The sequence below is a fragment of the Rattus rattus genome, chromosome 5 (assembly GCF_011064425.1).
Source record: "Rattus rattus isolate New Zealand chromosome 5, Rrattus_CSIRO_v1, whole genome shotgun sequence".
Classification (NCBI taxonomy): Eukaryota; Metazoa; Chordata; class Mammalia; order Rodentia; family Muridae; genus Rattus; species Rattus rattus.
The window spans coordinates 136,659,680-136,672,513 of NC_046158.1; the positions used below are offsets into that span (position 1 = coordinate 136,659,680).

Genomic DNA, 12,834 nt, shown 5'->3' on the forward strand with positions numbered 1-12,834 from the left:
TTTTCTGGTTCTGTCAAGGCACTGGGTCATACATAGATGGATAAATATGGACTTGGCCTTTGATCTGTTATAGCCAAGAGAAGAACAGGGCAGGGAGTGAACTGGGTGTGCAGGGTACTAGTTAATAATGTCCAGCGGTTATGTGATTCTACCACAGGCTTCATGGTTCTCCCTTATAGGCCTTCCTGTTTTTATAGTTCTCATGACAGAAACATGAAACACAGCTTTGGAGCAAGGGATTAAGTAAGGAACCATGGGGTTTCTTGGACTAGTATCTGGGCATGATGTGAGGGAACTGCCTCCAGAGAAGCTCAGCCTGTCTCACGGAGACAGGAGGCTTCTGAGCGTTTAGTGTGATGAAGGAGCGGGAAGTGATGGGTTTGGGAAGTGGCAAAGGGCAGCTAGCACAGTCACAGGACTGCCCATGCAGGATGAACGAGCAGCCTCTTTCTCCTGCTGCTTTCAAGATTCCTTTTCTTCTCCTGGACTTGATAGTTTTGTACCTTTTTTTTTTTTTTAATGTGATTAAATCACACGTCCCAGGGATACCTGGCAGTGTCTTGATTGCACCTGGAGCAGCCAGTATACCAACTGGGGTTTTCTGTATTAAGCAGCTCTAGGGGGCATGCCCATTATGCTAGTAGGAAATTGGAATCCTTGCTCTAAAAGGCACTTTTGGCTGATGCTGGGTTTGTTTTTGAGATTTTCATTACCTCCATTTGTCTGCTAATGGATGAGAAGTGACTGGACTTGGAGAGCCTTTTCAGTCGTGGGCTTGATTTGGCCTCTTACCTAGACCTCTAACACTAGTCTTGTTTTCTCAGGCTGATGTGGTTATCAAGTTCCCTGAAGAAGAAGCTCCCTCCACTGTGCTGTCCCAGAACCTTTTTACCCCAAAACAGGAAATTCAGGTAAAGTCCGAAGGTGTTCTCTACTAACCCTAGGGTTGCAATGGACCCAGGGAGAGAAAACTGCAAACTCTGGGCTGTGGCCCCTGCCCTTCAGCCCGTTTGCATGTGGTGCTTTATGGTGTGAACCTGACCGCTCTGGACATTGGGCAGAGCAAGTTATGGTCCCATCTTCCAGCTGAAAGCACAGCACAGATGGCACTAGATCGCAGACACCCCTGGGCAGTCTGAGACATGAGTAGGGTTCGCTCTTATCCTCTCTGCCACCGTATAAGTCAGACTAACAGCTGAGAACTCACCTGGGGACAGGGCTTCACTGCCCTGGGCAGATTCTCAAGCCACTCCCCTTCCTTGTGACGAAAAATAAGCAAGCCCAGCCCAGCCCAGCCCTTCAGAGGTTATGAGGACCAAAATAGATAAGTAAGGAAAGGCTTTTGAATGTCTCTGAAACCCTTCATAGAATAAACAGTGCTGTCAAGGAAGTGATGTAGGTCCCACAGTGCACTGCTCTGTCTGTGGTGGTGAGATTCAGTCATAGGAGCAGCCTGGAGCCCACTTCTGAATGAGTGGTAAGAGGGAAGTGTGAAAAGAGAAGCATCTGCTCTCGTTGCTCAGCTGACATACTGAGTGATAGCCAGGTGTGGTGGCCCACGCCTGTATCCCAACATTGGTGAGACCGAGGCAAGAGGATCCTAGGCTCCCCGCAATAAAATAAGAACGGCCTCAAAGGGCAGGGAGAGGGATTCTTTCTAAGTCCATGTCATGTTCTGTGGCATCGTTTAGGATTAGCAGGATTTTCTTTGACAAGGAAGGGGGCTGGGTGGGCTGCAGGATAGAGCAGGTGCAGGCAGTCATGACAGACAGCACTAGGAGCCACGGTGAGGACATGGGGACTGCAGCCTCAGCAGAGGAGCTACTTCCCTCTGGAGCTGAGCTGGCTGCTCATTGGCAAGTGGGAGAGAGGCCATAGTTTATACATGAAGAACAGATACTTGCAAAGATGGGGGTGTACAGGGTCACAGCTCATCTGCCCCTCACAGGATCTTTCTCAAGCCTACCAGAGTGACCATGGCTCTCCCTACTCCCATTTCTTTTCTTAGAAACTGAGGCACAGAGTATCATGCCACTAGTCTCACAGCCAAACATCGTGTAGGGCCAAGTATAGTCTGTGGACTCCTAGTGCATTGCTACTACTGCTATCCCATGCATTGAGGTGAGCGGCTCAGAATTCAGTGTCTGATTGCTCAGGAAAAGATGAAACACGTCTCAGAGACAAGCTCTCCGGCTTTCTGACTTGACTCTAGAAGTTAAACAGAACTGGTGAAGGAGGCTGTCCAGATGATCTCTAGAGCTGTGACTGGGAAAGAGTGAGCTAGGGTGGACCCTCTGTAATGAGGCCCTGGTGGGCTTTAAAGGGGTTGCAGTTACTGTTGGTCAGATATGGCAGGGCAGTAACATGACCTAGGAACCCAGGAACATTTTTGAAGTCTGGTGTCCTTGGGTGTAACAGCCAAGCCACCCCTAGGCCAGAGCCTTCTTTCTGACACAGCCAGGTGTCCCTGGGTGGTCTGCATTCTCCTGCCTCTAATGGTAAAGCGTCTTTGAGGAGAAAGGTTAGCATATACTGGCTGGAACCAGAACAGTGTCCTGGGCACAGACACCTGGAATCAGAGAATAGCATCAGGCCAATCAAAGGCTTGGCCTCTAGGAGGCATTTCCTCTCCACAGTCGTTGGCATTTGGTTCTAGCTGAAAAGGGCATATTCTGAAACTTGACGGTGTGTCCTCTCTCGTCAGCACCTGTTCCGAGAGCCTGAGAAGAGGCCCCCCACTGTGGTGTCCAATACATTCACGGCCCTCATCCTCTCGCCCTTGCTCCTGCTCTTTGCACTGGTAAGTCACCATAATTAGTGTGGGCAGTGTATCTGGCTCCAGGCAGGACAGATGTGGTCATTCCAAAAGATGTCTTTGTGCTCTGGCCCAAGCACAGCTCTGGAGGGGTCCAGCAGCTGTGACTTGAAAGTCAGAAAGTTTTAGAATAAGCAGAGTTCCCCACAGTAGGGAAAGAGCCAGGTAAACACATCCATTAATCAGTGCATGAGGAAATTCCTGCCGACAGTGACCAGTGTGCATCTGAGCTCCTCTGGGGGAGTGCTCAGATGAGATCAGGTGTGGGAAAGAAAATGGAGGTCAGTGTTGATAGCTTTAAGAATGGAGAACAAGCTGTGCATTCCAGATCTCCTGGGAGCATGAAGCTAGAGGGAATGGAGGGCCACTTAGAAGAGGTGTTAGTGAATGGTGTGCCAGCTGTTAGCAGAATGACAGATCTGCACACTGATGCCAACTGGTGTTACAGAAAGGCTGGCAAGGAGATTAGGTAAATTCAGTGTAATCTCTTTGTGGAAAAGTTGTTAAGACTGGATTAGTGTTGGTCAGCTCTGAGGAGGAAACGACATGGAGAATGTAAAGGAAGGAGGTTCCTACTTTAATAGTGGGGTGTGTGTGTGTGTGTACGTGTGTACGTGTATGAGTTTTTTGGGTTTGGGTTTTTTTGTTTGTTTGTTTTTTGAACAGTTTCTCTGTGCAGCCCTGGCTGTCCTGGAACTCACTTCACAGACCAGGCTGGCCTCAAACTCACAGAGATCTGCCTGCCTCTACCTCCCAAGTACAGGAACCAAAGATGTGTATCACTACACCTGGTTTATGTTCATTTTTAAAAAATGATTGTCTTGGGCTAGGTGTGTGGCCTACAGAATAAGTTCCAAAACACCCAGGACTACATAGAGAACCCCTGTCTCGAACCCTCCTCCCCCTAAAAAAATTTTTTTATATATCTTAGAACTGGCTGTGTAGACAGTGCTGGTCTTGAAATTACAGAGATCACCAGCCTCTACTTCCAGATTGCCATGAAATTAATGCCAGACTCAATTCATATATTTTAACCAATTAAATCTTTTGCTTTGTTTAACTGGTTGATGTCCAACAAAGAGGAATGTTAAACTACAGAGCCTTCAGGCAGACCTGGCGTGTGGGTGCTTTTGTATTGGGGCGATGGGGTTTCAGGAAGCACAGACTCCATCCTGAGAGCATGCCCCTGCTGCCTGGGGTTCACGGTATGGACTCCCAGAGAACTTAGTGGAAATATCAATCAATTTTAATGGACGCAGCTTCTGACCTTTCAGAGGGAAGAAGGGACAGTTCTTCCTAAGGAATTAGAACGGCGTGCTTGTCACCTGGGGAAGTCCCTGTCCTTCTAGTGTGTGTGAGCTTTGACGCTCTGGGGCTCAGATCAGTGTTGGCAAAATGTGTGTCGCTGTGCTTTCCCATTCTAATCTTCATGTATTTCTCTGTCACTCAGTGGATCCGGATTGGAGCCAATGTCTCCAACTTCACCTTTGCTCCTAGCACAGTTATCTTTCACCTGGGACATGCTGGTAAGTGCCCCAGGCCGCTAATTCCATTTAACCTCCTCTGACATTTTGCCTGCCCACGCTAAGTTTGCCTGCCCTGTTAAGTAGGCCCACAGCCTATTAACTGTAATGGCTTAATAGCACAACATTTCCCTCTTCCTCCTGGCCTTTCAGCACAGTTAATATGATGATAAACCTGTTTGGCCTGTCAGCTTACAACAGCTGTCATTCTATTGAGCCTCGTTGTTCTGGGAGGCTGTGGCAAGCCATTTACCCTCATTTAATAGCCCTGTTCATTTCCAGAGATTACTCACTTAGCGCGTCTTTGCACTGAGCCGTCTTCCTGGATGGAGAGCATTTAATGCAGTTTGCAAAGGTCATCTTCCCCACCACACTGATCTTCATACTTGCTGGCAGCTCTCTGGACAGTAATAGAAGCCCCTTCCTCGATCAGACACACTGTCCTCCCTCGTGTTTTGGAGAATGTAGACCCTAAACAGCCTAAGCAGAAGACAGTAAGCTGCCGAGTCATGTCAGCATTGCCAAACCTTTGCGTCTCCCTAGGAAATTAATGTTTCTAATTCCTTTGCCTCTTTAAGGCGTCGTCAGCTCTGCATCCATAGCACATGGCTTCTCCAGGGGTCCATACGAGAAACTTTTTCCAGGCAAACTTGGAAATATGTTTGAGGAAAAGGCATCTGTAACTTTGATGAGACTCTCACATTGGTCCCTGACCTCAAAAACGCTCAAGCACCCCTGTGGTGGTTCATCTGTCATCCTGGGCAGAACTGGCAGGGTGACCCTTCTCGACTGCTTAGTTAGGACTTGAACGACAGCCCTCCTGGGCCAGGCTCGGAGCAAAACCTGAACAGAAATGTGTTTCAAGCCATGACATTCCTTGCCAATGAGCTTTTGTATGTATTTCCTTGCTTGAGTCTCATTATTCAACCCCGATAGGGGTAACTGGGGCAGGAACTCTAACCCATTTGATGGTAATAGAATTTGGGCTCGGGGAAGCTGGAAGCTGGTGAGGGCAGAGCCTGTACAAACCAGGACTCTCAGTGTCTGGGTCTCACGGAGCCCTTTCCGCTGAGCCTTCCTAGGCCTCTGCTCACTTCCAAGCCACAGTGGCAAATTGTTCTTAATATGATTCTAATTAAAAGGAAATGACTAATTGGCTTATGTCCTGGTGTTTTCATTAAGAATTTGAAACCTAAAATTACCCCAAATATTAGAAAGTAAAAACAAAACCCCACATGGAGGAAGGAGAGTGGGTGGGGCCTGTAGGTCAGAGAGAGGTAACCATGGGGGAAGTCAGAGTTCCACCTCTCAGTTTCTTGGTAAAGAAAGCTCAAAGGCAAATAGAGTGTCGTCTGTTGTGGGTGTTAAGATGAGAAAGTTAAACAGAAAAGCTGCCTGGAAACGCTGACCCTTCTGGTGCAGCGCCCTGCTCCCCACTCCCTCCCCAGTCACTGCTCCCTTTAATTGGATGTCATGACATTTCTTGTAGCAATGCTGGGGCTCATGTATGTCTACTGGACTCAGCTCAACATGTTCCAGACCCTGAAGTACCTGGCCGTCCTGGGCACTGTGACATTTCTGGCTGGCAACCGAATGCTGGCCCAGCAGGCAGTTAAGAGGTGAGGCTGGGGATGGACCAAGCTCCAGGGTGGGATAAGAGACATTTGTGTGGGCACTGTGCCAGCCTAGCTGTGAGACCACAAAGGTATGTGGCAGAATGATTCACCTCCTTGGGGACCTTCCTCCAGCCCGTTAGGGAGGCCATAACAGGACTTGTAAAGGAGAAAGTTGCTTTAGTGACCAGTTGTAGATGTTTGGAAGTCACAGTAATTTGTGTCCTCACGTTAGAACAAGGGAGAAAATGTGTTAGCTATGTGGTGTAAAAACCCCCCCTTGCCCTGCCCTCCTGTCCCCCCCAGAATGGCACCTCTGCTAGAGCCCTGGATGGTGCCAGAGCTCTTCCCCCACATCTGCAGGTCTGCGTTCTGCCCTTCAGCAATCGAGTAGGCATGGCAACCCAGCGATGGCCAGTGTGAGAGGCAGACAAATGTTCAGACCTTGAAGTAGTGGCAGCTTGACTTTCAGAACAGAATTGGAGGCAAATTTAAATGTCACATAGGTGTTTCCCATTGATTTGACTTTATAGAACCTGACTGATTTCAGCCACGCAAAGGCCAATAAGAAAAGGTCAGAATTGCTTTCACCTTTGAAAGAAATCATTTTCAGACTCACCCTGCTTTCTCCCCTCTGGGACTTTTCCTGGCAGAATGGAACTCAGAAGCATGCCCTTAAACATGCTGCCAGTTACATCTGTTTAATCCAGGATGGGTGTTACCACAGAGACCACTAATGACTGGGTGGGGGGGGGGGTCTCATTGTAAGCTTTGAGTGCCTCACCATGAGCTCCTGTGCAAACGTCCCTGACTTCTCTGGGCCAGTCTGGGTCCTGCCATAGCTGCCCTCAGTGGGTCTGGTTGTAGCTGCTTCACCTCTGACACTGCACATTGCATCCAGAAAAGGAAGGCGGGGGCTTGGTTGTTTTTCCGTCAGTGGCCAGTCTGGGCTCCCAGAGCCAGAAGGCTGGCTGTGCGTGCTCTGTCCGTTAACTTCTTTCTTCTCTGGAAATTGTCCACAAGAACAATGAAGTCAAGGGAAGAGCAGTGTGAGAAAACCATCCCCTGTAGAGTCCATGCAGCAGATGTTCCCACTGTGGAAGCCCGACTTACATGCACTTTCTGGAAAGACTGTGGCTCTCATTAGAGGCCTGGTGGCTCTTCACCCCTCTCCTCTTCACAAGTCCGACAGCCTGTGCTGCCTGGGAAAAGGACCGGCCTTGACAGGAGCTCTGGTCTGGTTTACCATGTGTGTCCTCAGCTTGTCTCTCTCACTGTCCTTTCTTGATTCTCAAACCTCTTTCCTTTGGCAGGATCGCTGCAGAGCAGAGCAGTAGATTGGCAAAATATAGGACACTACGGTAAAGATGAAGGGTGACTCCTCCCAGAGGCAGGCTCCCTCTCCCATCTTGCCCACTTCGTGCATGCCAATTACTGTCCCATTTCCACCTGCTCGTTCTCCCCACCACTCCCTCTACCAGGGTGAATTCAGAGGCTGTTTTACAACTTGTTAAATGAGGTTGTGGCTGGCCCAGGGCAGCCTTCCCAGGGGATACTGCTATTTATACAGTAGCCCCTCTGAGTAAGAACAGGAGTTGAGGATAAAACAAGTCCAGCTTGGACTTCCTGACAGGGCCCTCATCCACCCTGACTACTTGGTTCACAAAGCGATGGTCCCGTGGCAACTCCCGGCACACCTTGTCACTACTTGTAGGCCTTTCCGGAAACATGGCTGAGAGTCAGTTGTGAGTGACTGATGACCACGGATTGAAGCCAGCAGCATAATCAAACCTGGAGCACAGGGGTGGCACACAGCAGCCCCCCTTTCAAGGGCTCTTGATGGGGAAGCAAATTCATTCAGGACTGGAGCAAGGGCAGGGGTGGGGTGCTGGTTCATGGATCTGCTCTTGTAGGTGAGGGGCCTGCGAGAGGCTCTGTGGAATGTCCTTGTCCAGTACATCAACACTCATCTCCCTCCCTGCAGCACTGCAGCACCCAGAAATACCATCTCCCCAGCCTGGAGGAGGTGGGCTAGGTGGGGCCTGTGTGACGTGGTTGGCTGACCCCTACCTTACACCACAAGTAGGAGAGAGGGATTTTAGTTTCCATATCATGTCTCCTTTTATCCCTTGTCTTACAAATAACTTTCCCTGCCAAAGAAATGAAGCAAATCCCAGCACACCTAGTTTTTAATCCTCTGGAAATGGGAAAAGTCAACAAATACATAGGATTTAGTGCTTTCTCAGTGCAGTGTTAGCTTAAGCTGGGTCACCTTGTCCTTAACTCAGAGAGAAAATGGCTTTTCCCCTGTTTCAGTGAGGTGTAATGCTGGACATGGTAGCTTACACCCGTGATCCCAGCGTTTGGAAGGAAGGCAGAGGATCAGGAGTGCAGTACCGTCCTGGGCTGTAGGACAAATAGATGCTGAACAAACCAGCAAAGATAAGCATGCAGTCATGTGACTCCCTAATAAGGTAGACTGTGGTCCCGAGTGCTCCCCTGCACCCCAGCTGTCCCTCGCCCACCCTTGGGTCCTGGCCTTATTCTTTTGCTTGGCCTACATTTAGTTGCTGTCTGAGGTTTCCCTTCAGAACTGGTTCTTTCTGCAACATTCAAGTTCTTTTGTTCTTTGCTCTGACCTCTCCTGCTTTCCTGGTTGTTGGACCCTTTGGGACTTGTGGGGCCTGGGACCCCATGTGCAGGCTTATCCCGTGTGGCTCAGTGCTGCCGACTAAGGGCACATGGTTTAGCGAGTATAATGGAGTCTCAGTTGTTGACCAAGGTGTGGGGTTTTGATTTCTGTTACCTCATTTCATACCCTTGCTGTCCTTCCAGCCTAGACACTGTCAGGCACAACCCTAATGTCAGGAACTTGTGAGCACTGGTAAAGAATTAAAGGCACACATACTGGTCCGTAGGACCCAGCCCGGTGCCTACATGCCTTCCTAAGGACTGCTTCATGAGTTGGTTTGAAGCCTGCCCTTCTGTGAGTCTGATCGAATCTTTCCAGTCCTCACCGTGGCCCGCTGCCTACTCTGTTCTGTTTACGCTTGCTGTGTGCTTGCTGCTCTTACCTGGTTGCATTTGGTTATACATTTCCTCTCGAGCTTCCATAGCTCTTTACCCACAGGGAATGGTGGGAAGAGAATGGCAGAGATTGTCATTTGAAAAGTGCACTATCCTAGCACTCAAGAGGCTGAGGCAGGAGGATCACAAGTTTGGGACCAGCTACATAACAAAAAAAAAAGTACCAAAACTAACCAACCAGCAACTAGCCTACAAACCAAAAAGAAAGGAAGGAAGACCAAACAAACAAAACAGTGGTTTTATGAGCCAAGGCCCTTTTCCATTTTCTGTGTTAGGCTCGTTGCTGAGTCTGTGCTGTCAAGAACGCAGCCAGCTGGCAGGGTGAAACTGATTCCTTCTCACTGAGGTCTTCCCTCTTTGGGCCTGTACTGTGAGGGTGTGCCTGGAATTACCTCCTCCCCGTGCTTTCCCATGCTCCTTCCCTAGTCCTCAGGTTACGTCATGGTTTTCAAGTCGTCATGGGCTTCAGCGTTTTTTGGTTTTTGTGTGTTTTTTTTTTTTTTTAAATGAGACAGGGCATTTACAAATGGAGCCAGTAGATGCCGGGCCTGTCCCCTTGTCGATAAAGTCTTCCAGGGGGGAGAATGACTTAGTCTCCCTGTTGTCCCCATTAAGAACTATAACTGTCCTTTTAAACCATCAGTAATTGTATGTCTGTCTTTGTTTTCTTCCAGAACAGCACATTAGTTCCAAAAGAAGTTTGAAGACCCTGAAGGCGGAAATGGACGTTTAACAAAGAGTGGAGACAGTTCAGAGTGTGGAAGGAAGAATTGGGGGACAGAATAGGAAAAGAGGAAATACCTGTTATTTAAAGAGAGAAAAGTCGAGCTGTGCTTACACGTTTGTTTCTCACTTTTTGCTTCACTGAACAGATATGTTTGGACCCAGATTGTCTGTCCCTTTGTTGTGATGCCTGGCCAGATGCTGTGAATATCCCAGGTTACCCAGAGGTTGTATTTGAAAAGTTGAAATCTGTAATTCATCAGCTTTGGAATAAAGAGAATGGTGGACTCCCAGTGTTGATGGAGCCTTGCAAGTGTCATTTGAGGAGGGCTCGGCAGTCTTCAGTTGGTCCATCTCACCCCTTTCTTAACAGTACTGCAAGTGGCCTAGAAAAGGCCTGTCTCCTCTCGGCTCCAGTAGCAGGCACTTTGTAGGAGCCATGCTTGTCTCTGGAGAGTCTCCTGTGTTTAGCCACAAATACCTGCTCAAGGCTTTTGGCTTGAGCGCTTGGGCTTGGTGTATAGAGAAGGGTTGAAATTGTCTCGGTAAATAAAGCTGACTGCCTGGGTCCATGCCCTCTGTGATAAATACCACCAAGCAGCAGGTAATTTAGAAACAGTAAAATAGACCATTGATAGGCAATAAGATGATTTATAAGCGATAAAATGGATGGATAGTTTAGTAATAAGAGATTGGTGTGTGGATAGAGAGAGATGGATGGATGGATGGATGGATGGATGGATGGATGGATGGATGGATGGAAAGAAGACCCAACAGTTCCAAGAACTTGAAGGCACTGGCAGATTTGCTAAGTAGTGAGAGAGGCTGCTGCTTCCAGATGATGTTGATGCCGCTTCAGTGTTCCCAGTGACAGAAGGGACAAAGTAACAAAAGAGCAGCTCGCTAATTCCCCTGGCCCAAATAAAGGTATTAATCCATACACTTGTGTGACCCACCCCACCTCTTAATGAAATACATTAGGGATTTCTTTCCCAATTTTGGAAGGACTCTAATTCAAACTGTAGCACTGACTTCCTGAGTAAACATTTGTTATCCCAACACTCCTACAGCGAGGTGGGAGTCCCCCTATCTTGGAGTACACAGAGAGGCTCTGCCTTATCAAGACACGCACACACGTGCACACAAACCCATACACACAAATGTGTTTCACTAGTTTGGCCTGTTGTCTTTAATACTACTGAAGCAGGATACATTTGTGATACCATTCATTTGTAATTCACTCAGGGAACTGAAACAGGAGAAATATAGGATCCAGACCAAACAGAGCTACACCTTAGAGTCTTGTTAAATTTGGGGTATAAAGGTTGCTTTCCAGCCTAAGTAGATTTTGCTGTGGTAAGAAAATCAGGGTTTTGGTTGGGGAAGGGAAAGAGATTCTAGAACTCTAGGATAGTTCTATCTAGAATTCTGCAATTGAGGTCTCACCTCTCCCGAGGGTTGCAAGCCAGTGCACTGGCCTATAAGTCTTTTGTTTTATCCATGGTGGTTAACATTTGGGCTAGAAAAGTGATCCCAGTACCCATAGCTAAACACTGAGTATGCTTGTCATCTCAACACTGGAAAAGCAGAGACAGGCAAGATCCTAGAGCTCGTGCCTGATCAGTCAATAGGCCCCAGGCTAGTAAGAAACTGACCAAAAAACAAGGGAGAATGGTGTCTGAAGTTAACTCCTGGTCGCCACGAACACATTCACAGACACACACAAAAATTCTTTTCTGAGAGAATTTATATTTTAAAAGCCTGGATTTTGAGGGGCCAAAGTAGATAAGAGCACACACTGCTCTTACAGAGGATTCCCAGAATCAGTCCCCAGTATCCACGTGGGGCAGCTCACCACCACCAGGCCAGGTGGGCTAGGCTGGCCGGCTAACGAGACCCCAAGTCTGCCTCTCTCTTCCTCCTCCTACTGGGATTATAAGAATCGCACGTGCCTGGCATTTTTATGGGCACTGTGGTCCTCATAGTTTCACAGCCAGTAATGAATCATCTCCCTCACCCCTAAGGATTGTTTGTTGAGGCAAGTTTCCTCTATGTAGCACAGGCTAACCTGGAACTCAAGACCCTCGGCCTCAGTCTCCCTAGTGTTGGGATTCTAAGCATGAACCACCAGGCACAGCCCTTGACTTTCTGCTCTCACTTGATGGTTTCACAGGTTTCAATCAGGTGTGGCCCCATCATCAATCATGAGCACCTTCTTTGTGATCAGAAGCCCCATAAGCAGTTTGAACCAGTTCTACCTGTGCCCTGTAGTTTGTCACTTGATGTCCCAGCACACAGTACCAAGGGGCCTGAAATCTCACAATAATACAAGAGCAGTCAGTCATCTCCCCTTCCCCCCCCCCACACCCATCAGTCCTAGGCTTGCTGTGTCTTGGGTGTGTGACCTTCACATTGGTGGGCACCCTGCCAGTAAATGGACTCTGGCCCCTCCAATGGGCAGTTGTAGGGAGCAATGGGGGGAGTCTCCCTGAGAACTCCCAAGTTGATACAAACATGAAAGGGACGAGCCCTCCATTGATTAGAAAACATCTTTAGTGTGATGAAAGTAGCCCTCAGTCTTAAGTAGGGCCCCTCTGGAGCGAGGAGCGCCCAGCTCCTCTAAGGGGAGGAGTTACGACGTCGTTTAAGCTGGCACCAGTGTCCCTGCTAATGGAGATAAAGCCCGAGGTGACTGCAAAGGATTTGCCCTTCTGTAATTGCATTCACCTCAAAACCCACAAGTAGCCTTGGTTCTCAGCGGCCATTATTTCATCTGAAAAACTAACTGAAAGTTGAGAGAGCCCCGAGCTTTTGCTTTTGTTGGGACAGAGCAGGGAAAGAGATGAGCAGGTGGGGCCGGGAAGGGAGATGGGGGAGTCTCCCATTCAACTCAGCTCCTCCTTTGTCCCAGACCTCCGCAGGTTCCCCGCCTCCTGCCTCTGCCTGCCCTTCTGGGCTAGCCTTCTCCTCCGGAGGAGCTTTTTGTTTCCCATTGTTCTCTCTATCTCCACCGGCACCGAATGGCCTCCTGCAGTGCACTTCCCACGCTTTGCACGGCTCGCCCATGCTCTCA

The 12,834-nt window shown here is 48.7% G+C and overlaps 1 protein-coding gene across 2 annotated transcripts in view; it reads left to right on the plus strand.

Moving 5' to 3' along the window:
- Positions 1–10,054, plus strand: part of Rpn2 (ribophorin II) — a 46,007-nt gene extending 35,953 nt beyond the window's left edge. The window contains exons 13-18 of one of the 2 annotated variants that reach the window (XM_032904625.1): positions 825–911; positions 2,705–2,800; positions 4,266–4,341; positions 5,828–5,957; positions 7,265–7,312; positions 9,713–10,054. In XM_032904625.1, coding sequence (XP_032760516.1) covers positions 825–911; positions 2,705–2,800; positions 4,266–4,341; positions 5,828–5,957; positions 7,265–7,312; positions 9,713–9,725 — 450 coding nt within the window. In that variant the 3' untranslated portion in view covers positions 9,726–10,054. The remainder of the gene's footprint in view (positions 1–824; positions 912–2,704; positions 2,801–4,265; positions 4,342–5,827; positions 5,958–7,264; positions 7,313–9,712) is intronic. The other variant, XM_032904626.1, reaches the window with a different exon arrangement.
- The last annotated feature ends 2,780 nt before the right edge of the window (positions 10,055–12,834 follow it).